The sequence below is a fragment of the Colius striatus genome, chromosome 7 (assembly GCF_028858725.1).
Source record: "Colius striatus isolate bColStr4 chromosome 7, bColStr4.1.hap1, whole genome shotgun sequence".
Taxonomy (NCBI): Eukaryota; Metazoa; Chordata; class Aves; order Coliiformes; family Coliidae; genus Colius; species Colius striatus.
Genome location: NC_084765.1, coordinates 9,288,123 through 9,315,360, shown reverse-complemented (window position 1 = coordinate 9,315,360; position 27,238 = coordinate 9,288,123). Strand labels below are relative to the sequence as shown.

The following is a 27,238-nucleotide window of genomic DNA, read 5'->3' as shown; positions in this document are numbered from 1 at the left end:
GACAGAATATGAAGCATGGAAGAGTTTTAAGGTGATAAGCTGCCTTAGACTGAGCATCATCATCTTTCCCCAGGTGGATCTAGGCTTCCAAGACAGGCTTTCAGGTAAAAACTCTTCTGTTCCACACCATTTAGTAATGAGCAAACTTTTTACAGCATTTCTTCCAACAATGTAATTATTTGCAGAAAGCTAAAATGTATGTATTTTTGATGAAAAGGATAAACAGATTTCGTACCTTTAAGTAGTCGTCTTAGGCCGTCATTGGGTTATTAGTTATTTTTTCTCTGTTGGGTCTACTGTTGTGCAGGTGCTTGTTTAATCTGATTTTTCTGTGGAAATCTTCTGAATTGTGTTCCATGAAATTGAGCACAAATAGAACTCTCAATGCTTATGAACTTTGGCAACAGGATCTTCCAATAGAGAAAACCAGTAAACCTAGTAGTATGTGTCAACGATAGAGAGATAGAACATACCTTTTGTTTATGTCAGGTAGAAGCAGTTGACTCTCCAGTTAACATAGTTATTTTTAAAGAATTGTCAGCAAGAACTTAAGAGTAAACCTAGTTTAGTTCAAGTAACGTTCAAGCTTAGTTCAAGTAAAGTTCAAGGACTGGAGAAGGGCCAATGTCATGCCAGTCTTCAAAAAGGGCAAGAAGAATGACCCAGGAAACTACAGGCCGGTCAGCCTCACCTCCATCCCTGGAAAAGTGATGGAACAACTCATCCTGAATGTTATCACTGAACATATGAAGGATAAGATGGTTATCAGGGGGAGTCAACACGGCTTCACCGAGGGGAAATCCTGTTTGATATCCTTCTATGAGTGCATATCCTTCATATGAGTGCAAAACCTGATATCCTTCTATGAGTGCATAACCCGCTGGCTAGATGAGGAGACACAGGGATCAGTGCTGGAGCCAGTCTTGTTCTACATCTTCATCAGTGACCTGGATGAGGGGACAGAGTGTACCCTCAGCAAGTTCGCTGGTGACACCAAAGTGGGACGACTGGCCGATTCCCCAGAGGCTGTGCTGCCATTCAGCAGGATCTCAACCAGCTTGAGAGTTAGGCAGAGAGGAACCTCATGAAGTTCAACAAGGACAAGTGCAGAGTCCTGCATCTGGGAAGGAACAACCCCATGCACCAGTACAGGCTGGGGGTCGAACAGCTGAAGAGCAGCTCTGCAGAGAGACCTGGGAGTCCTGATTGATAATAAGCTAAATATGAGCCAGCAATGTGCCCTCGTGGCCAAGAAGGCCAATGGCATCCTGGGATGCATCAAGAAGAGTGTGGCCAGCAGGTCAAGGGAGGTTCTTCTTCCTCTCTACTCTACCCTGGTGAGGCCTCATCTGGATTCCTGTGTCCAGTTCTGGGTTCCTCAGCTCAAGAGGGACAGGGAACTGCTGGAGAGAGTCCAGCGCAGGGCCACCAAGATAATCAGGGGTATGGAACATCTTTCATACGAGGAAAGGCTGTGGGAACTGGGGCTGTTTAGTCTGGAGAAGAGGAGATTGAGGGGAGATCTTATTAACATTTGTAAATATCTAAAGGGTGTGTGTCAGGAGGTTGGGACATCCCTTTTTTCTATAGTAGCTAGTAACAGGACAAGGGGTAATGGGTTGAAGCTGGAACACAAAAAGTTCCATTTAAATATAAGAAAAAACTATTTGACTGTTCAGGTGAGGGAGCCCTGGCACAGGCTGCCCAGAGGGGTTGTGGAGTCTCCTTCCTTGGAGGTCTTCAAGACCCACCTGGACATGTTTCTATGCGACCTTATCTAGGTGAACCTTCTTCTGCAGGGGGGTTGGACTAGGTGATTTCTGGGGGTCCCTTCCAACCCCTACCATTCTATGATTCTGTGAACGTGTTTTGAGTGTAGTCTTAGTTGCAATATTCATTAGTGAGCTGGAAAAGGTGAAATTGCCTGTTAACTGGTTTACACCAAAGGAAATCATAGAGTTGTGAAATTTGGTTTTTTGCAGTTTTTGAGAATATTGTTGACAATTTTGTAGGGTTTTTTACATATGTATGTTTCTGCCTGTATTAATGCAGTGCTTTTTTTGGTTAGACAATCCAATGGCAGACCAAAGGATGGACATATCTTCTACCATTAGTGACTTTATGTCACCAGATCCTGCTGACTTGATCTCCAGTTCCCTTAGCACTTCAGGAATGGATTGTAACAGGAAAAGAAAGGGAAGCTCTACTGATTATCAGTAAGTTGGGTTTCTCATGGTTTAATTCATCTAAAAAGAGTTTGTAACACAGAAATATAGTGGTAGAGAACATAAAAATATTTATACCAATGTGTAAATAACTTTTTCTCAACAACCTGTTGTAAAGGTTTTAATAAAGAAAAAGATGCCACTATGGTCTAAGAAAAAAATTCCTTACATAATAAAAATCAAGCATTCATCTTGGTGCAGCTAGAAGTGAGGGCTATCAAACAGGGTAAGGCTGAGGGAAGAAACTTTTGGCTGATGAGAAGGGAAAAAAAATCAGATGAAATGTAGAGTGTGAAGGTTGATTATATTGACCATTTACACAGGAAACAGTATCTGTTTAGTAAAAGGGAAGATAATAAATTCACTGAAAAGCAGAAGCAAGACTGGGAATAGTTCCTTTTCTTCACCTATTTTTTGCCTTTTTAGTCACTTCCTATCAGTTTGCTGCCGACCTTTGCCTGCTGAAACATTTTGGTCTTGCAGTTGAGTAGGAATCCAAATAGCCTCTGGTTTGAGGCAGTGATTTGCCTTTAATTTCGTCAGCTGATTTAATCTTGTAGTGGATCTTGACTGTAGACTATTGTTCCTAACAAAATAAAAATTTGGTTTCTCCTGAATCTGTGGTGGAATGTGTTTTTGTTTCAAGAAAGCAGCTTCTCTTTAAGGGAAGCTTGCTAGTAACAGTGCTAAGAAGCACCATCCAAGTGCTTCCCTCTCGGGACAGGAGTTTGAAAGAGAAAAAAATCCCACCAACTTTGCTTTAGAAAAGTGAAACTCATAGTCAAGTTTGCCAGATGTCCCTAGTGCAGAAGACATTACACATTTGGAATTCGAGACCAACCTATTTACTGTGCAAACCTCATATTTATTGTAACTTTACAAAGTCTAGCTGCAGGGTAATTTGTGAATGGGCCTCATCTGTTATTAATAGAGCTACACAGTCCATTTTTATGTAACTTAGCACAGATTTGTATCATTGTGGGCCTTTGGATTGTTGGCAGATTGGGGGGTTTTTTTACAGGCAGGAGTAGAATTTTTAATCCATGTTGAAAATGACAATTTAGAATTAGGTTCCTTGTGCATAGGACTCTTTTTTATTAGGAGAACTTATGCATTGTTTAAAGATCACAAACCTACTGCATATGTACCTTCTCTGATACGCAGTTAATCTTCCTGAAAAGCACATCATTCCCTATGGTTGAATTGACTACTGCAAAATTCAGTGAACAGCCTCAATCTTAGCAACTTCCCCTTCTCTAGAAAGGATTTCTCCATCTTTATTCTTCTGGGTAGAAAGCATTGTTCAAGTCGTCTTTTGCAAAAGACAGCTTGCACTTGTAAGTTATAATTCTGCCCTTTAGGTTGTGTGTGCATTTGAAAACAATATGTAAAAACAGTTTCCTTGAATCCTAAGTAAAATAAGTTTACAACAGCTGTTGCCATACCACAGTTCATGTTGTGTTGCAAAGGAAACGGTGGCTAGTGAAGATCACTATTTTTAAATAGAGTTTAAGGTAGACTTCCTTGATCCCTCCTTCTGTGTGTATTTATTGGTAAATGTTCAGAAATGCTAGTGTTCAGTTTTGCTGCCTGTTAACAATTTTTTTTTTTCTACGTAAATTGTCTGAGTGTCCGGTTTTATGCTTCATTTACCAGTGAAGTTAGGGAATGAGGAAGACAGAACTTGACTGTTTTAGTGTGAGGCATCGTTCACTTCAAGTGCAAGCAAGCATATTGATCAGCTGCTCTCTCAGCTCTGCACACCAGCTTCTTTTCAATTCTTCCTCCTGCCACTCCTCCAGGAAAATTGCTGTCCAACCTATTGCTGTCACTTCAACAAAGGTTGGCTGTTCTGCACTATGGTATGTTTTAGTCAAATACTGGAAGCCAAGACTTCATGCAGAGGTCTATGAACAGTTGATTTCTCTTCTTGGGAGTACTGTTTCAGTTGAAATGATTAATAAGAAAGCAAACTGTCCCGAGGCATTTGTAACTTGCCTTGTATCTGTTTTAGATGTGCTTTGTGGGTTTTGCTAATGCCAAAACACGTTTTGTCACAAGCATCCTATAGCTAGAGGTGGCATCACAGGTGGACAACTGATGCCTTGTTTGTTTAAGTCCTGTTATAGACAGATGTGCCATTTCTTCCTGAACATCAGAACTGCTTTGAGCCATTGACTAAGGCAGTAAGTCAAATGTGCAAATTAAGAGATGAGGAAAACATTTAGCATTATTCAGATGTCTTTTAAAAACTGATCACAAAAATAATTATTTTTAAAGTGCAATGAATAATATATGAAATATGTTTCTTTTTGGGAAGGCTAATATCCACTGTTGAACAGGAATAACTGGTATCTTTCTGATTAATATGAGAAGATTTTTTATAAGGCTTCTATAAAACATACCCTCTTAGCATGTTAAAGCTCAGCAGTATTTCAGGTCACTTAACAGTCTTGAAGTGATGCCAGCAGTTAGCTTGCCTGGAGAAATTCAGTTTATGATGAAGTCTGTAAAAAGTTCAGGGTTAGGTCTTCAGTACTGACTAAAAGAAAATGTTCGTCTGTTCTGCTGGGCAGAATCAAAGGCCAAGGAACTTGGGGTATTTCATTTAAACTTTATTTCTGGCCGTTGAGTTCTCTGAAATCTCATTTATATAAACACAAGGGCAACACATAGAGCACAGATCTTTCATTTCTGCAGATGAAACAGTATCTCAGTGATTTGCATAACATAATTTGGGTTATTTGTTTTACTACTTCTTCACATGAAGTGTTATAAACGATGCTGTCTTTTTTTAAAAAGCAGAAGTACACTTTCAGAAAGATTAGTTTGAGCAAGCTGGTTTCCTTAGAACATGTTCACTGCTATCATCTTGTTTTCATTGTGCTTTTCATTTCACATAGAATATAAATAAGCTTGAGAATTTCAACAGAAAATGTAAGCCATTATTCTTATGTCCTATATATGGTGTACTTTATTTCTCTTTCTTTTCAGACTTGATGGCTTTCCTTTTGAGTAAGTATAAGTATTTTAATAATTGGTTCCACTTGGAAAAGAAACTCAGTGTTTTTCTTTGCCTTTCCCTCCCATTTACTTAATTTGCAGGTCAAAATTAAACTAGAATAAGCCATGCCTAAGATGGTCTAATTAAGCACAGTTTTACAGACCGATACCTGTCCAAACATTCTCACTCTTTTGTCTAACAGTGTTGTAGTCTTAGTCGTTCAATATTTTTTACCAGACACAGCCATGAAAACTTATGCTTTCCTCTCTTTCTTATTTCTATACATATGGTTACAACATTAACACGTAAAAAGGGGAATTCTTTTTAGTCTTCATGCCTCCTTCTTTGCATTGTTTTTTTTTGGTCTTGAGACCAAAAAAAGCCATGTATCTACATTGAAAGTTGTCTAATTTAGAGTCACCCTGCTTAGTTTCCTACAGTCTCTCATTCTGTCCATGCATTTGGCCATCTCCAGTGGTTGGCTGGTCTAAAAAATTACCCTCCTCTACCCAAAATCAACTACCATAAGGCAGGCTGAAGTGTAGAATACACAGGCATGTTCACAGAATAATTCAGGGCAACTTGTGAATTGTATGCTAGGCGCTTGGGTAGCTGCCTTTGGTTGAACCTGAAACTGTAGTAAACATAAGTGAGTAGCCCTATTTCTGATGAAGGCATAAAAAATATCTGCTTTGATATGTCTCTTTTATTTTTTTTTCTTCATCTAGTTAACTGAAAAACATTTTTATAACAGATGATATCGTTGAACTGCAGCATGTTTTACTGCCAAGCACATCAAACTGTGCCATTTAGTTAGCTCTGAAGGAGACACAACTAATTTAAGAAAGTGTTTTAATATTACAAAAATCATGCCATTTCTTTAGCCCTTCCAGGTTCTAGCTTTTATGTTCTTTTTTTTTTAATTTATGATTTAAAGATGACAGATATACTTTATTCAAGTGTTATGATAGTTTGATAACAGTTTTGCTAATCCTGCTTAATTTCTGATATATTGCTCTATTCTGTCTCTGCAGGGAAGGTATGGATACAGATAAAGATGACCAACATGGAAGGTACTCTTGATACAGTCACTAAAATGGTAGTTCCACAGTACTGGCACAGGATTCTCTGTGTGGAAAACCTGTTTTCACTGTTGCTGTGGTCATGTGCCCCGAATTGTTTCTTTGCTGGGACAAAAGCTTGAGATTGTTGGGACAAATTGAAACAGACAAAAAAAGCCAATGCTTTGAGCCACAATATTATAAATAATGATATTTTTCCAAAGAAATGCTCAAATTGTAAAAAAAATAAGATTTTAATGAGGCTCAGTAAGATGCATTAAAAGATCTGAGTTTAGTGTAGAGTTTTTTGATACTGACTTTTATATCTATTTTGGATATACTTGATATGGATATTACTGACTTCAATATTATTTCTCAACAGACTGGAGTATGCAGACCAACAAGGCAGAATAAAAAATGCAAGGTAATACTCCAAACAAGTACATTGAAAAGAATTGTCTCTTGCCATTGTGCCATATATGAAATATTTACATGTGTTTCTTATCCTGAAAATATTTTTTTTCTGGTTTTAATCTTCTCTTATTTTAGCATATCTTTGCACTTCTGACATCTCTAATGTGTAAATTACATATAGTTTTTTGAAAACACTGATTAGTTAGTTAACTTGGTTTTAGTAACTTCATTAATGGGATGCATCAAGTGGATGCATCAAGAAGAGTGTGGCCAGCAGGTCAAGGGAGGTTCTTCTTCCTCTCTACTCTACCCTGGTGAGGCCTCATCTGGAGTACTGTGTCCAGTTCTGGGCTCCTCAGCTCAAGAGGGACAGGGAACTGCTGGAGAGAGTCCAGCGCAAGGCCACCAAGATAATCAGGGGTATGGAACATCTTTCATACGAGGAAAGGCTGTGGGAACTGGGACTGTTTAGTCTGGAGAAGAGGAGATTGAGGGGAGATCTTATTAACATTTGTAAATATCTAAAGGGTGGGTGTCAGGAGGTTGGGACATCCCTTTTTTCTATAGTAGCTAGCAACAGGACAAGGGGTAATGGGTTGAAGCTGGAACACAAAAAGTTCCACATAAACATAAGAAAAAACTATTTGACTGTTCAGGTGAGGGAGCCCTGGCACAGGCTGCCCAGAGGGGTTGTGGAGTCTCCTTCCTTGGAGGTCTTCAAGACCCACCTGGACATGTTCCTATGCCATCCGATCTAGGTGAACCTGCTTATGCAGGAGGTTGGACTAGATGATCTCTTGGGGTCCTTTCCAACCCCTATCATTCTATGATTCTATGATTAACATTGACATTTGAAGTCTATGTGATTCTGATGGTACGTTCTTCATCTTGGTTTTCAAACTCAAATCATGGGTTCAAAAAGTGTTAACAGCTACTGTTTAATAAAGGAAAATCATTTAACCAAAAAACCTATTTAGTATTTATTGTATTTTTTCCCGATTAGGAAGAGTTTAGCTCAGAGATATCTGAAATACTTCAAGTGAAAAACTAGGATGAGTAGAAGACTTCTATTGCTCCAGCAAATGGTAGTTTAAAATACTTAACACATTCATACAGTATACTGATTACAAATTCTTAACTGAAGGCTTGATTTAATATTTATATACACTGAAATTTGCCTGACTGGGACCTTCATGATTCCACTTCTGGTTCAGAATATGTGCTAGGAACAGAAGTGGTGTACAGCAGCGGAAATCTTCAGACAATTTTATACTAATAATGGTGAATTCTTTCAGAGCTGAGGATTTGATGTACTGTGTGGCCAGTGTTGTGTATGTTGTAAATTAGAACCATGTGCTGCAGCCTGCTCCTTATAACTGTTACTCAAATAACAAACGTAAAGTGTCTGAATTCCATATGGACACATCCATTTCACGAGAACAAGAGGATAACTTTGTCACCAGAAGGGAGTTGTTGGTTTTGTTTCTGTTGTAGTGGATTTGAGGCTTTTTTTAATATTACTTTTTTCCTCATGCTTTCCTGTTTTTCCTCACCACCTTTACTTTTTCAGGGAGGCTCACAGTCAAATTGAAAAAAGACGTAGAGATAAAATGAACAGTTTTATAGATGAACTGGCGTCTTTGGTACCAACGTGCAACGCCATGTCTCGGAAGTTAGATAAACTCACGGTGCTGAGAATGGCTGTCCAGCATATGAAAACGTTACGAGGTGAGTTGATGGGGGAAGGTGGGACGGGACAGGAGGAGAATGGAAAAAATGGGATTTCCCCAAAACATACTCTTTCCCTTTCTTGCCCTTCTGGCAAAAAAAAAAAAAAGAGGTTAGTTCATATATTTTGGGAGGACTTTTTCCCTTTTCTTAGCATTTGATGCTGTTCATTCATTTAGAGCGTACTGGTTGGTGTTCCAATGCTCTGATCCGACTGGGAAATCTTGTACATGAGAAAAGAGTAATTTTTCATCATCTGATCTGATAAATCACCATCACTAGATTCAAAAGAAGTGAGGCAGATGTGGTGGAGAGAACAAAGGCCTGAGTGACAGCATACAGTTGAATTTTGTGTAGCACTGAGCAGCACATTTTACTCAGGCCATGGGTAAAACCTGTTGGATTGAGAGGTTAGACTTTGGGTGTAAGTAATATTCCTGTAGAGCTTCTGAGGTTTTCTGTTGATACCTTTTAGCTCCATGTGAAGGTCAAAGAGTACTTTGAAAATTCAGTTTTAGTCTTTTTAACTTGTTTCTGTCACGAGCACACAAAGGGAAACATCAGGGTTTGTTGGAAATTGCTGAATGACCTAAAGCTTCATGTTAGAGGGAATTGGTGCTTGGATACAACTGGTAATGATAGTGAAAGCTTAAGCCTTCAAGAAATACACCTCTGAGGAAGATGGTGATGTAGCTAATTTAAAGAAAGTTCCTGTTCTAGTTTCTAGGAGACCTGGTGCCTTTGTCATGTTTATCCTCATATGGTTTGAAAGGTTTAACTTTCTCTGCCACTGCCACCGAGACTAGGTTAGCAATTCATCACATTTAACTGGTTACCAATTTGAGCCTCATTTGCCTTTATAAAGGGAACAGAATGAAGAGAATTCTTTTAAATAAATAACTCTCATTTCTTGCTAATTTGGGACTTTTGGCTCTGAGATGTCATTGTAATGATGTTTTTTGTCTTTGGCATGAAAGGAGAGAACAGATTTGCAAGTTCCTGAGTGACAATCTGTTTACATGACCATGTCACGTTTTACTAAGTTATAGAGAAGAAATAGTTTCAAGTTTTTTAATTTTTCATTTCCAATTCTGAGACTGAACCATAAATCAAGGACACCATTTGGGCTAAAAATGCCAAGCAACACTTTTATAATCTCAGAAGGTATTTCATCTGCATTGCTACATATTGCAGTGCTGTGCTTTTCAGAAACACCTTCACCTTTTTTAAGCTCATGTTGGTAGGAGAACAAAACCAAAAAGCAACTTTGATTTTAAACAACACCTGCAATGAATAACAGTGTAAGGAAGAGCCAAAGGAAAATTGTTTTTTTAAATGTGTATTGTTAAGTTTGTGATGTGAGCGTTGTTTGTTTTCTTTAGGTGCTACAAACCCATATACAGAAGCAAACTACAAGCCTGCTTTTCTATCAGATGATGAATTAAAACATCTTATTCTCAGGGTATGTCTCAACTCCTAATGAAGAGATATTAATGGCTGTGAACAGAACTCTCCCAAAGCAAAACATTAATATTATTCTGCCTTGTATGTCAGCTTAAGAATATTGTGATTAAGGAGGATAATGAAGAAATCTGTAAGACTACAGTGTAAAGTCAGTGGGTTTTAACAATAACTGTCATCTCTTAAATTAAGCAGAAAGATTGAGAGCGAGATCTGACATAACTGATATTTTCATGGTAAACATCAGAACCTTCAGTTATTTCATGGAAAGAAGCAAAATTACTTAAACTGTTTCCTTGCAGACTTTCTGCCATGGCCTACCTTGACACGATTTTAAGTGTACATTGATACAATGAACACCTTTTCTAAGGTCACTGATGTAACCTGACTTAATTTGTTGGCTCTATGCTGTATATTTCTTCTATAGCATGGAGAGTCTATAACATTTGTCAGTAGCTAAGCTCTCCTTATGATTTGGGGAACTGATGAAGCACCACAGTGTCCAGACATAGCATATGCAGAATGTAACTTCTGTAGCATTGTGAGAAAAGCTATAAAATTAGGGCCTGATCGTGCATGTTTGTATGTGACCGAAAAAGTGTGCCATGGAGAGGGGAATTACTTGCCTACGGGCACATAAATATCCAGGTTATGTTTTGGTTTGTAAAAGAGGAAATAAGGAATAAATACAGTTGAAGTAATGCCTTCAAATTAAAATACTATTAAGCATAAACATAGTATTATTGGACAAGAACATGGATTCTTTCTTCCCGTGAAAGTGATTTTACATTCTGGGCACAATGCCCAGAATCATGCCAAAAAATGTTTGCAGATGCAAAAAAACCTTTATTATAATTTTGTGTCTTGCCTATTGACTCAGTTATCTCTAAATGTTAAGACAGCTCTCCTAGTGTAGAAATTCTACTGTATACAGAATAGTTTTTAAAGGTTATAATGATGCAATGAGGAAGTCTAACTTAGTATTTTACTTTCTCTCCCCCCAATTAGGCAGCAGATGGATTTCTTTTTGTTGTAGGCTGTGACAGAGGGAAGATACTGTTTGTTTCAGAATCTGTCTTCAAGATCCTCAACTACAGTCAGGTATTCTTTTCCTTTTTAAGTAATATTAGGCCTTCAGAGAGTTGAAAGCTTTTTTTTTTTTTATGATCTATTTAAATGGAGGGGTATCCATATGAACATTGAAAGCTGAAATTTGTTGCAAAGCAAAAGCTTTTCTCTGCCATGTTGTTAGAGAAGTTTCCTCTTGGTTTCCATCAAACTAAGGAGGTAGAAAGGAACTGAATTTACTCACTGATTTGATGCATTACCTTCAGGCTTGAAGCAAAAGCATTATCTAATTGGGAGTGCAAGCAAAGATTGAAAAATCAGTCTGAGTGCCTTCCAAATACCTTCACATGAATTTTTCAACTTAGTTTTTTCTGTCTGTTTTGGTCTTGCCAGCATACTTACTGATGGAAACTGGGAAGCGATTACATCAAAGCCAGGTGTCTTATATATGCTTTACATCAGGCTTAACTTGCACCATTTATTGTGTAAAAATATTCTTCATTCTTTCATCATCTGCTCAAGCAAATCTTAAAACTGTATTAGCTTCAAAAGTTTTCCTCAGCCAGCCTTTAGTTAGGTATGTGCTAAATACCTACTCATCGTGTAAATGTTGACAGAGAACATTTGCATTTATGATTGATTTTCTTGTTCTTTCCTTCAAATATGTGACATATGAAGTGAGACTGAAGAGAAACCAGAGTATTTGGTGGTGGTGGATAGAGCATGCTATTTCTGCAAAATAAAAAATATCTTGTTACTAAGAATAATGGGATAAACTACCGTGTAATGTAGTGATAAATATACAGTAAGGACCTACCTTCTGTTAAATCCTGGATCTCAAGTGTTTGGTGTTAGACCTGTAGGTAAAAGGAATGTCTACAATGGAGAGAAAATACCGATCAATTGTTTTAATTTTTGATTGAACGTTCAATCTCTACAGAATGACTTGATTGGTCAAAGTTTATTTGATTACCTTCATCCTAAAGATATTGCCAAAGTGAAGGAGCAGCTCTCTTCTTCTGACACTGCGCCACGAGAAAGGCTTATAGATGCAAAAAGTAAGTATTACCACCTTGTGAAAATAGATTCACTGCTTCTGAATATTTGCCTAATCTCAATAGTTGGGGGCAAGGGGGAGGTGATTTGCTGTTTGGGTTTATTTGAAAAAATAAAGAAGTATGAAACACAGACCTGGCTGTAGAAGCTGGGAGGTTGGGCAGGCACTACAGTTTTGATGCATCAGTTTAACTGGCTTCACCTGTGAGATATCCTCTTTATTTTTTTCCCCAGCATCAAAGGTTTAATTTTTCCCAGTAAATCATAAGAAGTGTCAGAATACACTCAGTGTTATTTCAGTATTTCTTACCTGTGGCTCAAGATGGAGGATTCTTTTTAATTTTAAAATTCATAGAATCATAGAATGGTAGGGGTTGGAAGGGACCTTTATAGACCATCTAGTCCAACCCCCCTGCAGAAGCAGGGTCACCTAGATCAGGTCACACAGAAACATGTCCAGGCAGGTCTTGAAGACCTCCAAGGAACGAGACTCCACAAGCCCTCTGGAGACTCCACAACCCCTCGAGACTCTACAGCCCCTCAAAATCGATTTATTACTTGCTGCTATTTCCATCAATGACCTACCCTTTCTCTTATAAGGTTTTTAACTTGGTTCTTGGAATAATTTCCTACCGTGTCTCTTAGCAATTTTCCCTTCTGTTTATTTTAAAGTAGTTCCATATCTCTGCTGCTTTTGAGGTGAGTGGGTGTTTAATTTGCTCCCTAAAGGGAGGCTGTATTACTTAAGTAGAAGGTGATATCTTACAACTGTGGATTTCCAGGTCATTAAGTCTCATGCTTGTCAGGAGCAGAAATCTGTAGGATTTCATCTCAAGGAAGCGACCAGCTCAACTTCAAAAACTGAAGCTGAGAGAGATCATTCCAGGGCGGTGAGCCCAGAGGCTCCAGCTGGATCAACTGAAGTTTTTCTGGCTCCTGGTTTTGTCTGGTTGTCAAGCAAGTATATCCAGTGCTAGCTCCTTTTTTTTTTGTATGCCTTTGACAAAGTTAGGGCGAAAATAAACACTGTGAATTACAGTCTTCCCATCTGCTATGATAGACTGGTAGAATTTCAAGAACTCGTATTCTTAAGGAGAAGCTAGTATGTATGTATGTATGTATGTACTTTTTTTTATGTTGGCATGAGTGACTTGGGCACAGTTTGTGCTCTCACCACAGAAGAGCAGCTCAGAGTGCATGCAGTGCAGGACAGTCTGACATCCTTGAGGGAACCTCAGGCAATTCCAATTGTAAGGGAAACACACTTTACAGTAAAACAATGGGCATTGTTGTTTTCTTCTTTACATTAAAAGCCTAAAAGGCCCTAGAATATTTTGTCCATATTTATAGCTGTCTGTGTATATGTATCCCCCTGCAGAAAGAGTTGGCTGTGGAAAGGTGGCTATGTGATGTAAATCCTGCATCAGCCCTGGGGAGTGCCTCTGCTCCTGGTGCAGGCCAGGCGTCTTCCTGGAGCTCTGGTGGTACTAGGCTCTGCTGGCAGCTCCATGTCTGGTTTAGTACTCTCTTTCTCTGGTTACTTTTTGCAGAAAAGAATGTCAGAGTCTTCTGCAAGAATATGATGAAAGATTGTGACTTACTGTTACGGCATGTTCATGGGCACTTATTTCTGTGAGGCTAGAGAGACTTCTTACACATTACCAGAGGTCTTGGGCATTTGCTGTCCCTGTGTAGGTCCCTGCTACCCTTTGTTGCTCTTCATCAGAATAATGAAGAAATTTGTGTATAAATACAGCAGTTGAGGTGGTCTAGTGCCATTGCAGGTCCTCTTCTGCTCTATATGTGCTCTCTGGGTGGATGTTGTGGTACAAAAGTCTTCCAGTCTGAAGGGTTATGGGCCTGTAGAGTGACTACATATGAAGTACTGCTCTCATTATGGGTAAATAATCTATTTTTAATCAAGTGATTAGTGTTCAAAGAAATCACATTTCTTTCAAATCTTATGTGGATTTGTGCAATCTCCTGCTAATCTTTGCAATTGGAACACTGTGTTCTTAAGCTTGTATCAATATTTTCACCCTTGGAAGTCTAATGAGAAATTCTAATGTTGATGTGGCCAGTTGATTCCTGCACATTCTCATGTAAGTGAGTATGTCCAGAACAGGACTTCTTTTAAGGAAAGTTATAAAAGGACTTCTGTGCAAGTCCCAGGAAAGTCGGAACACTGTCCCTTGGCTTGTATGATGTATTAATTGGTATGGTTAACTTGTTACATGACAAAGAAGGCTTCCTCGCTTCCTCTGTTTGCTACAGCTGGACTCCCAGTTAAAACTGATATAACACCGGGGCCATCACGACTGTGTTCTGGAGCAAGACGGTCCTTCTTTTGTAGGATGAAGTGCAATAGACCTTCAGTGAAAGTAGAAGACAAGGATTTTCCTTCAACCTGTTCAAAGAAGAAAGGTAACCATCAGGCATTTTATTAACCACACATAATGTTCATCAGGCTTTTCTTATACAGTGGCTTATTTGCAGTGGTTAAAGTTTTTACATTTATTGAACACTGTCAATGTTTCTTATTAAGATATTGAGCTAAATAGGTAATTGTGCCAAATAGAGAGCAGAAGGCGGTTTCAGTGTGTTGTCCCCGGATGTGACACTGCCCCAAGTATTTCCTGCTAGTCAGTCGCGGCTTCAACCTGGGATCACGTTTTAGTGCTCATCCCTGAGAAAAACAGTTTGGTGAGGCATAAGCCCTTCACCTCTATGAAAGCTGCTTTTCTTGTGGTTTTAAGAAGACCTGTTCACTGAGGAAGACAAATTGTCTTTTCAGATACTTGACTCTGTTGCTTGTCGCTATGAATCCTCATCTTTACATACAGCTGTCCTCTTTACGCCCCAAACAGTGTATCGTCTGCCGAACAGTTCCTACTTCTTGTAGGAGCCTCATGTTGAATTGAAAAAGGCATTTTATTTCATTGTTAATACACTAATTTCTTCAAACAGTCCTTCAGTTTATTTGTGTCCTTTGCTGAAATAATGAAATGTGAAGCAATTTCTGCTTAAAGATTATCAAAAGCAACCTTGATGTGAGCTCTGTGGGGTTTCAGTATGAACAGTGGCTTTCCAGAGGTAAATTGTTAATTGCAGGGACCTCTAAAGGTCGTCTAGTCCAACCCCTCTGCTCAAGTAGGTCTGCCTAGATCAGGTCGCACAGGAACGCGTCCAGGTGGGTTTGGGAACCTCCCGAGAAGGAGACTCCATACCCTCCCTGGGCAGCCTCTGCCAGGGCTCCCTCACTCTTAGCTACAGAGTGCTGAAAAATCCCTTAGTGAACAGTATCCCACCTTTCCTGGGTAAGAGAGATGTGTTATGTGCGGGACTGAGATGAGATTCTCCAAAGCAGTGCCCATGACCTAACTGCTTTTTTTTTGGGGGGGTGGTTGTTTTGTCTTGTTTCTTCCTTTTTTACAGCAGACCGCAAAAGCTTTTGCACTATTCATAGTACAGGCTATTTGAAAAGCTGGCCCCCAACAAAGATGGGACTGGATGAAGATAACGAACCAGATAACGAGGGCTGTAACTTAAGCTGTCTGGTTGCGATCGGGCGGCTGCATCCTCACGTGGTGCCCCAGCCAGCCAACGGCGAGATCAGGGTGAAGCCTACAGAGTACGTTTCTCGGCATGCAATAGATGGGAAATTTGTTTTTGTAGATCAGAGGTAAGAATGCTTGTCCCTAACTTCCACCACAAGTCACTGCCCAACTCTGCTTCACTGGCAGGTTTTGCTGAAAGCAGCATAAATACTACTGAAAACGAAAGGACTGTTCTTTGCAGCTTCACTAAATCCTGACTGTGAGCTATTTTGGGTTTGAGACCCAGCTCAAAGCTGTTACTATGTATTCAGTGTTACTGATTAAATTAAGAAAAAAAACCTGAACAACCTCTGAAAACCTCCAAAAACCTGACTTAACTAGCCAGAAAAGTCCAGGGGTAATTTCTGACCATTTGTTAAGGGAATGTATATACATAATCTCCAGAAGTATGTCTTGTCCTAGTGTGAAACTGCACTAATTGCTGCCTCTTCGATTGAAAACTTCTGCAAACGTGACGTAGTGAAGTTATTGCACAGGCTTTGGTAGCACACACATGCATTTGACTCTGTACTTGGGCACATTCTGCTGCATTGATACTTCTGTATGTTGTATTTATGAGAAAACAACCATTTCATAAGCTTTACTTCTTGAAAAAAGTTTGAGAACTTGTACCAGTGTGGTCTCACCTTTCAAGCAACAATTTTATTCATTATCTAAAAGGATAGTTCTTATCCTCTACAAAAGAACTTGCTTGAATTCTGATAAGTAGCAGACACCATGACCTGGGTCTTCCTTCAAAGTTTCTGCCATCATCAAGGGAAAAAGGGTGATTGAGGGATGTTAATGGAGGGGTTATGTTGGGCTAGTTGGAGGGGGCTTGTTTGGTCCCTCCCTGGTCCAGACTGTCTAGCTGAGGCATTTCCAGGTTGCCAGTGGCTTAGGCTCAGTTGCTTGCACTATAGAAAAGCCCGGGCTCCAAGCTCTTGACAGGAGCTGCCTGCTGGAATTTGTTTCAGGGGTGGGTCTGATGTGTCAGCTGGTTTTTACTGGGCTTTGAGAGGAAATAGAGTTGATAGTCTTGAGAGGAAGTGCAGTAAGGAGAATCTTTTTTTCATGTTATCTGTCAGGTTGAGGTGGTTGGGTTTGGGGAGTGTGTAGGTTTTGGCTAGGTTGTTTCTGGTTTTTATTTTTAACTGGATAGAAAGCTTTTTAAAATGTCAGCTCTTCAGCTTCTTCTTTAAAGTGTCAGCTCTTCAGCAGCAGTGCTGCTGGTCAGTGAGGGAGCCATGAGAACCTTGCTCAATGTGTCATTCTGTCATGCCAAAGTGTGGTAGTTTATGAACAGGTTTTATTTTCAAAAGATCAGACATTCCCCTGATGGATAGTTCTGAAGTATTTCTAAAATAGGCTCAGAAAGCGTTGACCCATTGGATTTGAACACATATGCTCCTAGTTAATTGTTTTCCAGCTGTTGTTTACAGTCTTTGCAATGTGTCTGCTGCTTCAAAGGGCTCTTGGAAGGGGAATACTTTTTTTTTAGGAGAAAGCCCAACCTGTAGGCTTAAACTTGGCATCCCATGATCTGTGCTTCCACTGGGGAACACTTAGGCACTTGTAAAAGCTGAAAACTATTAATTGCTACATTGGCTGACTTGCTTCATGCTTCTTTTCCATTTGAAGCATAGACACACAGCAAGTCTCTTTGTGCTTATTCAGGAAACTTCTATTTGTTAACCCTTTATTTTCCCCCTGAGTGGGGTGGCAGGGTTTGGTGGGGACTTTTTTGTGTCCCACCCTTAAGGCTTGTGACTTGAGGGGAGGAACTGCTCCCGAAACTCTTGTTACACCACAGTTTGGCCTCTGTGCAGCAGCACTGCTGTGGGTACACAAGGGAACGTGGCAGTTTTTCCAACCTTTGATACCCATTTTCCAATGGCATTTGATGCAGAAAGCTTCATATTATCACATGGCTGCGATGCGGCTGCTTCATTCAGGTTTAAATTCTCAAAATTACAACACGCCTCTAAAGCTTTTTGGTGAGTCTTACGTCCCCTGATGTGTCTGTGATAAGTCAGACACAATACCTGAGGGCTGCTGTTGTTATGTACTCAATTACCTGAGAATTTAAAAGATTAAGAGTATTCCTAATGATTTTGGGTTTTTACCTTCTAAGCTGAAAATACCTCTCTGTATTACTTGAGCTTTACCCAGCATAAGTGTTGGGCAATCTATCACTAACACTTTAACTTGAAATTAGTTCTTTTTCTCTTACGTTGTTTTTTGCTTCTCTCCTGCCCTTCCCCAAGGGCAACAGCCATCCTGGCATACTTACCCCAGGAACTTCTAGGTACTTCGTGTTATGAATATTTTCATCAAGATGATATAGGACACCTTGCAGAATGCCATAGACAAGGTATGATGATTAATAATTCAGTAAAGAAATGTTGCTAAAATATTAGGAACAGTCTTGTATTAAGAAAACCAAACAGACTTGAAAAGATATGGATCTCTCTCTGTTTGCATATGCTTTAGTCAAGAACATTGTGCTGCAGGTGCTAAATAATATGAGCATCTTAGATGTCTGTGGAATTTTTAGTGACTGTTTGGGGTTTGGGTTGGGTGAGGGGAGGTGACCGCAGAAACAGCAGGGGGTGAAGGGAGGAATCAACTGAGTTTTCCCAGTATGGGCTCTGCTGGTGTAGTTGTGCCTGATTGCCACCAGCTTACTTGCTTTCTACCTGTCTCTTAGTTTTGCAGACAAGAGAAAAAATTACAACTAACTGCTACAAGTTCAAAATAAAAGATGGCTCTTTTATTACATTGCGGAGTCGCTGGTTCAGTTTCATGAACCCTTGGACCAAAGAGGTAGAATACATTGTCTCAACAAATACAGTCGTTTCGTAAGTATTTTTCTCTAGCAGATGTATGTAACTGCTGATTGCTTTGCCCTGTCTCCAGATGAGATTTAACCAAAAAACATGCACACCTTCCCTACGACAATAGGTGTCTTCTCCAGAGAGCACCCAGAGCTGCATACCTGGGCAGAGGGGAGCTGAGTTGATAATTCTGGTAGTTGAATATCCATTTATTAAAGCCTGCAGAAATAGAAATATTTCCTTTCTTGGGGAAAACCCAGGGTTCCATCCCTTGTGGGGACTTCCCCATCCCTTTTGTTTTTCCTTGAGGGTTCTGTACTGGTGCAGTGACCTCACAGTCAACTAAGTAACTGCTGTAGAGGAATTCTTTTACAAGAGAAGCTGTTTGGGTTCTGCATTGCACACTGCGGTTGTAACACAGTAGTTTTTCTGTTCATCTAGCCTTGCTGTCAGTCACTGTGCTGCTTTCACAGAGGTGATGGTGACTCACCAGCTACTTAAAGCCTGGAGTGTTCCCTCCTGACAGAGTGACTGTTTTGCAGGGGTGTTTCTATCACTGATCCTTTTAATTCTTGAAATCCACAGCACCAACGTACTGGATAGTGGGGACGTGGCCTTCCCACAGCTCGCGGCTTCTCCACACAGCATGGACAGTGTGCTTCAGGCAGGAGAAGGTAACTGCTGTCCTGGGAGGGAGTTCTTGGCAGTCATGCCTTGTCAGCAGCTAAGCCTGCAGGCACTAATTTGCTGTGCTTTTGCATTGAGAATTTGTTTGTGTCCTAAAGCAAAATAAGTTGTAGGACAAAAAGGTGTGAATGCTGTTCTTGTCCTGTTGGGCTGTGATACCAACTTTGGATATAAGCTGGGCAAGGAGAAGTGAGCCAGTTAAAAGAAACAAATATAACCAGAGTTGGAGGAGTGACACAGAGGGGAAATGTTTGCCTCTGTGGATGGTGCTGTTTGTATGTTGTCCAAGGGTGGCATCGGGTTCTGTGCTCAGTGAGATGACAACTCAAGGTGAATGGATCATAAATCACATTTGGCCATTCAGCTTGGCACCCCTCCCCTGCACTTGATTTGACTTGCTGTCACATGAAGCCTGACCTCTGGTCGTTATGGTGGGCTTGTTATGAGTGCCACAGGTCACTGGGCCCTCACCTGTAACCATTGGTGTGAGGCGAAACGCAGAGCTGACCGTGAGTTAACAGTGAAGTGTCACTGGAGCGGGGTGGAAGGGAGGTGCAGTGACAGCTCATGAGTGGAAGATGGGAAAAGAAAGGTGGTTCCATTTGTTGGGAACCTTTGCTTTTTGAGACCCTGTTTACTAGCTATGACTTTTACCAACTCTGCCTTTAGAGCTCTGTAGTGAGGATGTGGCTTATGTCTGGAATGACTTTAAGTTCTACACAATATGCTTAGTGCCAGACTTTATCAAAGCTTTTTAGTTATCTGTTGTTAAAAATGAGGTTCAGTATGGAGGAGGAAGGTTGGCAAAGCATGGGACAGCAGACAGGGGTAGAAAGAAAAACTGCCATGTAGGTGTGATAGTTAGGAACTGGTAGGGTAATGTGGTGTCTGGGCCTTCTGAGAGTAGAAAAAGACAGAACAAACTGTTCTATAATAGGATAAACTTATTCTTGCCACAACACAGCCTCTGAAGAGAAACCAGATGTATATTGTAGTCAGAAAAGGAAGCTGATTTAGTGAAGTTTTATTTCAAGTGGTTCTGGCTCTGCTAAGGATTTGATAACCTTTTAGGTGAAGCTTCTCACCTCCTTTTGGGTCTGAGCTTTAGATAAGGGTTGCTACTGTTAAATATGGATTTCTAAACGAAGGCAGTTGTCCTCTGTGGATAAGCAATGCCAAGGGCTTTCTTGCCCTTTGAGTATGCATCCGTACTTTGCAGTGCCATGGAGTATCTTGGGCTCCCTGCTGACTACCTCTGGAGTGTTGTGCAAGTGCCAAATCACATTACTAAAGTAACAGTGAGCTTCTAAAACTGTTCAGACTTTGCTTTTTTCCTCCATTTTTAGATACTTGCAGTTACCTACAGAGCATTTGTTTATCAGGTAGCTTGGGCTTATCCCATATTGAATGGAATATGCAGTGGCAAGTTCTTCATAGACAGAGCAAAGAACAAATGTGTTTGGAGATCAGCCTGTTCAGGCACAGAATAAAGCAGGTCTGACAAGCTCTTCTGACAAGAAGCTCTGCACAAGAAGTACTATCAGGTGTGTGAAGCAGCCAGATGTGAGCAGAGTCAGGGCATGTTGTGTACCTGCTGGCACCGAGGGACAACTAAGAGACAGAGCAGAGCTTGGTGTAGGTCAGATCTTTCCAGACAGTTGAAGGTATTCGCCAGCTGGTGGAATTGTAAATAAATACAGTTCAGAACGGCCTGCAGCTTGGCAAAACGTGCCTCCATACAAATGCTTTTTGGAAAAGGTGTGCAAGCTTTTGTCTGACCTTGAGATATGTGTTCCTTCCAGGTGGCCCCAAAAGAACCCATCCTACTGTGCCTGGCATTCCAGGTGGGACGAGAGCTGGGGCAGGTAAAATAGGGAGGATGATTGCCGAAGAAATCATGGAGATTCACAGGTGAGAGAAAATGGGGTGAAGTTAGACCGAAATCAGTACCTGTTTAACAGAAAATTAAGGAAGTCTTTCTTAAAGCTGAATACAAAATGATACAAGAGTATTTCCTAAGTAGACAGTTACAGCCACCTGTCCAGAATGCTCAGGGCAGTCAAAACCCATACAGAAAGAATTAAAAAGTTACAGCCTTCCAGCTTTCAGCTGTGGTAGTGGAACTTTTTTGGTAATGGTGATAATTATCTGCTTACCAGAAAGAGTAGTTAGGAAAAAAACAGCTAATAAGAAACAAGTTCCTTTCCAGACTATCCTTCTTTCAATGAATTAAGGGCATTAAGTGGCACAACCTCCCAATGCCAAAGCTATTGACTATGTGCCAAAAAGGCAGTGTTGGTTTTCCTGTGATCTGCTTTGCTCAGATGCTTTGAGAGGTGTTAGATCTGGAAGTTCAGCTTGTGCAGTGCTTCTGTGGCTCCTTTAGCAAGGACAGTGTGGGTTTGCTGGCTCCACCCACCCTGGGACACTCTGTCCACGGTGCAGGTCTCTGCTTTAATCAAGAAGGCTTGTAGCATCCTGCAGGAAGGGACTGAGGAGTCCACAGCAGTGCCTCAGAACAGCCATCTCCTCTCACCTGTGTAAGCAGCTGCCTTCAGGGGGCACCTGGCTAATGAGCGCTGTTCTTCAGGAATTTCCTTTTGGGAATTGTTCTCTCTCCTATAAAAGTGGTCTGGTGCAGCAGATGTTTAGTGGCAGTACTTTATAAAGATATTCAGCCCCTTTCCCATGGTTTTATTTTTGCTGCAGCCAGAGACAACTTGCACTGCTATTCAAGGGAACAGCAGCCCTGTGGCACAGGGCTTCTTCCCTGCCTATAGGAAGGAAAAAACCAAAAAGCAAGCTCCACCAAGGCTGAACCAATACAGTGGAACTTAACCACCTCTTGTAGCTGTAAAACACCTCATTAGCCTCAATGAGTGTAGTAGTACAGTTTACCACCCATGTTTGCATTTCATTCTAAGACCCTGGGTTAGTTCCAGTCCTTTCTCAGCAGCTGTTACTATTTTCCAAAACTGCCTTCTGTTCAGCTTTCCCAGGGGAACTCTGCCAAGGATAAGATTCCCATTTCTATTGCTTTTCTCTGTAACTACCCCTCTTCCCTTTAGTCTAGAGATGTATTGGCTGTATAGTTAATACATTATTTATTAATAGAAAAAGCTATTTGATTGAGCTATGGAAAACAAGTAAAAAATGCTGCTTTGGACAGTTAAAACATACATGAACTGTATTAAATGTCCAGAGTTGTTCTGTAGCAGGAGCTCACTTAAGGAGTCTGGGTTACTGTGACTGAGGCAGTGCCAGTTCTTAGCTGGTTTAAATTGAAGTAAAATACAAAAAATGAGGCTTTCCTCAGTACCCAGGACCTTTCCCATCTGACTCTGTGAGGTCTGTACAGGAACAAATGAAGCTGGGAGGAGGTAAAGCTCGCAGACTGAGCGAGCTGAGCCACTCTCACACCTGCTTAGCGCTGAAAAAGTGAGGAAATTACAAAAATGAAGCCCGTGCTTTTGGCACCTTATGGCACCTGCTACTCAAGTCAGCATTTGAAACTCCAAGTCTCTGGCACCAGAGTCTCAAACTTGCTGCTAAATTTGGTACCTGTTTTGTCCCTGTTTCAGGATAAGAGGGTCATCACCTTCTAGCTGTGGTTCAAGTCCACTGAACATTACCAGCACACCGCCACCTGACACGTCCTCTCCTGGAGGCAAGAAGGTAAGAACAGGTTTTACGAACACCAGCTGGCAGCAATCATGGCAAACTATGTGAGCTTGTGCTGATAATGTCACATCTGATGTTGAACTCCTCGTGGCTGCTTGGCTGAAAAAGCCTGACAGGAAGTCCAAGTATCTTGTGGCCAAAATCCTGTTGCATTAGTCCCTAAAGTGCAGGGACCAGTAGTTCTGAAACACTGTCAGCTTTTGCTATCCACCTGCTCTTTAGATTTTCACTTTTATTTTTAACAGAGCTGCAAGGAACAGCTTTCCCCATGCTTCTCTCCATCTTCCAAAAACTCTTTACCACCACATACTGGTGAAGACTGGAAGCACTATTGTTTGACACTGCTCAAGTGGATCACAAGTTTTACTGTGCTGCTGTAGCACAAACTGAAGACAATCAGGTGCTTTACTGTGCACTGGCAGTTTTGGTTTTAAACCAATACCATGTACCATGCCGTGTTCTAAGAGTGCTTGAGTAGCACTCACATACCATTACTAATACTTAACCACCTGAACATTTGCACTGACTGCATTTAAGTCATCTAGCAAATTGGTGCTGGGGTAGTTATATCCAAGGCAAGAGGAGCATTCATCCACATCCTCCTCTGCTTTCTAGCACTGCCTCAGCCTTAGTTAACTCTTTCCCCAGAAATTACAATGACTATACATAAGCATTGTTTGTATTAGAGTATATAGGTGACAGTAAATATTTGTCTGTTCCTGGCTCTTTGTCTATCCTGTTCTTGAAATAAAACCTGCAGTCAACAAACTGAGTTATAATTCTAGGAATAGTTATTGTAGCTCCTTCTGCCCTACAATAATTCAGCACCTACCTAGAATAGGGTCTATGGTAAGGGAACACAGGAAAACACAGCTGGAGAGTTGGGTGTTTCTAATGGGTATCCCTCAATATTTCTACTGAGTTAAAAAACTTCATTTGCTAGAAACAACCAAGTTGCAGCTGATGCTGCCCTCAGGAGGGAGCTCACCAGTACTTACATTCCAGTACACATCTGAGCAGTTGCAAAGCAGGGTTCAAGTTCAGCTGTTCCCTTGCCCTTTGAGAGTCCTGGAGAAGGCTGTGGTTAATGGTGAGTGCTGGTGTTTGCGGGGCTGCTCCCTAACAAATCAGGGAGGCTTTTGATCCAGGAGCAACACGAGTGCAGCTCGTGTGATCTGTCTCTACCTGGGAGGATCCTACTCCTAAAATGAAGGACCTTCATTGTGAGAACTTCCTGTATGTGTAAACTCCAAAGCATTCTGTAGTTAGCTGTAATTACCATCACCTGCAGATGACTCACAGAAATCCAGAGGACTTTTGCTACTAGCTTTCCAGAAGTTACCTGCAGAAGTTTTACACATTGTACTGCCTTGATCTCTTCCTTTCTGGTGGCAATATGCCATCCGATACCTGCTCCATGGGCACGATACCAAGGAAGTAGCTCCCAGTTCACAACCAGCCAGGTCAGCAGCCTCTAGGTAGTGGGGGGGGGTTTATTTCATTAAGTCCATCTTCTCTATATCAACAAATCCCAGTTTAAGATTTACGTCACAGTTTTAAGACTTACTGATACATCTCTCACTGGTTGATGGCTTCTGTTTTTTCTTTCAAGATCTTGAATGGTGGCACTCCAGACATTTCTTCAGCTGGGTTACTGTCTGGGCAAATCCAAGATAACTCTGGTTACCCATATTCTGACAACTCCTCCATTCTTGGTAAGTGAAGTCACACTGATATGCCTCAAAACAGACTCAAACAGATACAAACAACTCTTAACACGATGGCTGCTGTTACAGTACTTGCTTTCAGCACCTGCAGGCCCTAGCTGAGGCAGAAAGCCCTGTGTGCCTGAGGAGCTGCCTCTCAGTCTCTCTTGTTAGTGCTTAGAGTGCAATTTCTTTGAGCTGGTACTTGGCTGCTTCTCTTGTCGTGCTGAATCGGTGTGAATTAGCTGAACTCCTCACCCGCTTTTATGACTGCTTTTGAAAAACCAAAAGCAAGAAGGGCTAAGCTGGCTCCTAGATGTTTTGAAGTATTGCACATAAGGCTGCACATTCAGCATCCTATGCACTTCTCAGGTGGCCTCTGCCACCCCCAGGGGTCAGTGGTACCCCTGGAACTGCAGCAGCCCTGATACCAAACAGACCAATACTCCTTAAGCACTTCAGCCTGGTCAGATATTCTGCTTCAAGTCAGGGGCAAGCACCCCTGGCTAGTCAAGTGCCCAAACTAAAGCTGAACTTGCCCTAACTTCCGGTGCTTGTGCTGGTGCTTGCAGGGGAGAACTCCCACATAGGCATCGACATGATCGACAACGAGCAGGGCTCCAGCAGCCCCAGCAACGACGAGGCCGCCATGGCCGTCATCATGAGCCTTCTGGAAGCAGACGCGGGGCTGGGCGGCCCCGTGGACTTCAGCGACTTGCCGTGGCCCTTGTAAGTGATGCAGCTGGCTTCATACTATCAAAGTGCATTTACTGGTGGAGTTCTACAGTCTGTGAAACTTGTTGGACTGAGAAGCTTTTATGTATGGATTTCATAAAAGCTGTATGGGAATGCAACTCATTCTCCCACGTGTAAGTTCAGACACAGTGGAATAACCCGCTCCAGTGTTGTGTGGTGATTGGTTAGCTGTGGATAGCTTGCAATACTTGTATATTTTGGATTCTGTTGTTTGAAATGTTTTTTTTTTTAAATCACTGTGCAACTCACTGGCATCAGTGGTAGCTTTTATATGCAAATGACCATTTCAGATGTATGGTGTGTTTTTACACTGCAAAACGGTCCCCATGTGGATATTTCTTATACTAATTGTACCATAAAGCTGTTTATTCTTTCTTGTAAGAATCCTTTACTATAAATATTGTTAAAGTGTAATGTATTAGACAGTTAAATATTTTTAAAATAAATGTTTCCCTTGTTCTAAGATGAAGCATTTACTTTGATAAACAAATTTGATAACAGCCTGCAGAAGGTGCATGCTGGAAGCAGCTCCTACTGTTTCTTCAGCCTGGGGGGAAAAGGGAGGAAATACAATGCCTTGCCTCCATTTATGAGATTTCTGTCAGTGAAGTTCACTGCCAGAGGAGCTTAACTTTACTTTCTCCTGAATCATATCCCCAGAAACACACAGCAGGAAGGTAGGTTAAGATGGCCTGACAGTACCAGCTTTCTCTTTGAAAAAATACCCGTGTGGTGTTTTTTCACTTAACTACTCCCTGTCCTTCCCTGAAGAAAGAAAAGCAACCACTTCCAAAAAGCAGCTCTCTACTTCATCTCATTCACAGGTAATTCAAACCCCTTAAAATAATGGAAAGTTTATTTGCATGAAAAACTTGTTTACAATCATTAATAAATGAAGAATGAACTATTTGCATTTTCCTATTTCATGACACTTATGAAAAATGTATTAAATAAATAGTTGTGAACAGCTTAAGGTAAGGCAAAACTTAAGATAAAGCCCCTATCCCTTGTTCACAATCTTTGAACATGGCTCACGCTGCAACCAAGTGAAAAAATTCACTGAAGAACTCCTCAGTTTAACAAGATGTTACATGGGTAATTGAATCACGTCCTCAATCCAAAAACCCAAGAGTAAGTAGTTTTTGTGCTCAACCATATACAGTAACTTTAAAAGGGTCAATCTATTCAGAGCAAAACTATGTACAGTTAATACTTTTGATAGAAGCACTTTGTTAGTATTGTGCAATACATTTATAAAAAATGGCTTCAAATCCCATTTCTCAACCATTTATAAAGTGCTACTATCAATGCCAACTCTGCGTTCTAACCCCTGTGTAACAACACCGATGGCCACGAGCCACCAGCCTCCCCGTGGTCGTCGTGGGCTTAAGAGTGAGGACAGTCCAGCATACAAGTCACCAATGTCACAAACCTACTGGTAAACACATACATGTATGTCACTGTAACCCCGGAGGGTGAGCTGTACTCTTTCAAACACAACCAGGTACTGCCTTTGCTCCGGTCAAAGGTCTGTCCTGCAACATCCTGAACACTGTTACACAATGGAGAAAACTGGACTTGCAGTGTGGTATGAGCTGAGTACAGTCACTTGAATGGAGCATGCTTTTATTGTAGGAAGAGTCCGGATCAGAGGGGTGGGTTTTGTCCCTCCGTCTCCATCTCACTGTTACTGGCTGGAGGATGAATAGGCAGGATATCCAGCTCATCCACCTGGGGGGTGGGGTGCATCACCACCAGCTGGTCCTGGGGTATATCTGCTGCTGCCGCTGCCAGGTTGGTGATGGATTTGCTTTTGACACACTGGAAGTCGACGTGCCGACTCTTGCCTTCCTCCTTCTCCCATGACATCCGAATGAACGGTCTTTGGACGTAGTTGTAAATCACCTCTGGCCTCCCACCCGGGCGCTTCTTCACTTTCTCTTTGTATGTGGGGTAAC

General features: G+C 41.1%; 2 protein-coding genes across 13 annotated transcripts in view; one reads left to right on the top strand and one right to left on the bottom strand.

Moving 5' to 3' along the window:
* BMAL1 (basic helix-loop-helix ARNT like 1) lies at nucleotides 1-26,172 on the top strand. Of its 10 annotated transcripts, none has more exons than XM_062000529.1 (18): nucleotides 1-104; nucleotides 2,069-2,216; nucleotides 4,028-4,087; nucleotides 6,264-6,302; nucleotides 6,673-6,714; nucleotides 8,275-8,432; nucleotides 9,815-9,894; nucleotides 10,902-10,994; nucleotides 11,902-12,019; nucleotides 14,292-14,441; nucleotides 15,453-15,699; nucleotides 17,881-17,987; nucleotides 18,324-18,474; nucleotides 19,036-19,124; nucleotides 20,940-21,048; nucleotides 22,719-22,812; nucleotides 24,431-24,533; nucleotides 25,097-26,171. In XM_062000529.1, exons 2-18 carry the CDS (start codon nucleotides 2,077-2,079, stop codon nucleotides 25,255-25,257), a joined length of 1,941 nt encoding a protein of 646 aa, XP_061856513.1. In that variant the 5' UTR covers nucleotides 1-104; nucleotides 2,069-2,076; the 3' UTR covers nucleotides 25,258-26,171. The 10 variants fall into 10 exon arrangements, with proteins under 10 accessions (XP_061856513.1, XP_061856505.1, XP_061856508.1 ...); XM_062000521.1 differs by lacking the exon at nucleotides 1-104 and adding an exon at nucleotides 1,103-1,337 and having other exon boundaries at nucleotides 15,456-15,699; nucleotides 25,097-26,172; XM_062000524.1 differs by lacking the exons at nucleotides 1-104; nucleotides 4,028-4,087 and adding exons at nucleotides 1,104-1,337; nucleotides 5,220-5,240 and having other exon boundaries at nucleotides 15,456-15,699; nucleotides 25,097-26,172.
* The window catches only part of BTBD10 (BTB domain containing 10), a 28,492-nt gene continuing 27,378 nt past the window's right edge, over nucleotides 26,125-27,238 (bottom strand). For 2 of the 3 annotated variants that reach the window (XM_062000531.1, XM_062000532.1), the window contains exon 9: nucleotides 26,125-27,238. In XM_062000531.1, coding sequence (XP_061856515.1) covers nucleotides 26,928-27,238 — 311 coding nt within the window. In that variant the 3' untranslated portion in view covers nucleotides 26,125-26,927. The other variant, XM_062000533.1, reaches the window with a different exon arrangement.

Bases quoted from the DNA above. Each gene is read 5' to 3' on its own strand.
- BMAL1 (XM_062000520.1), top strand. From the start codon at position 1,235: ATGTGCCCTCGTGGCCAAGAAGGCCAATGGCATCCTGGGATGCATCAA. The intron at 19,125-20,939 runs GTAACTGCTGTC...TGTTCCTTCCAG, and splicing joins TGTGCTTCAGGCAGGAGAAG to GTGGCCCCAAAAGAACCCAT. The intron at 22,813-24,430 runs GTAAGAACAGGT...TTTTCTTTCAAG, and splicing joins CCTCTCCTGGAGGCAAGAAG to ATCTTGAATGGTGGCACTCC.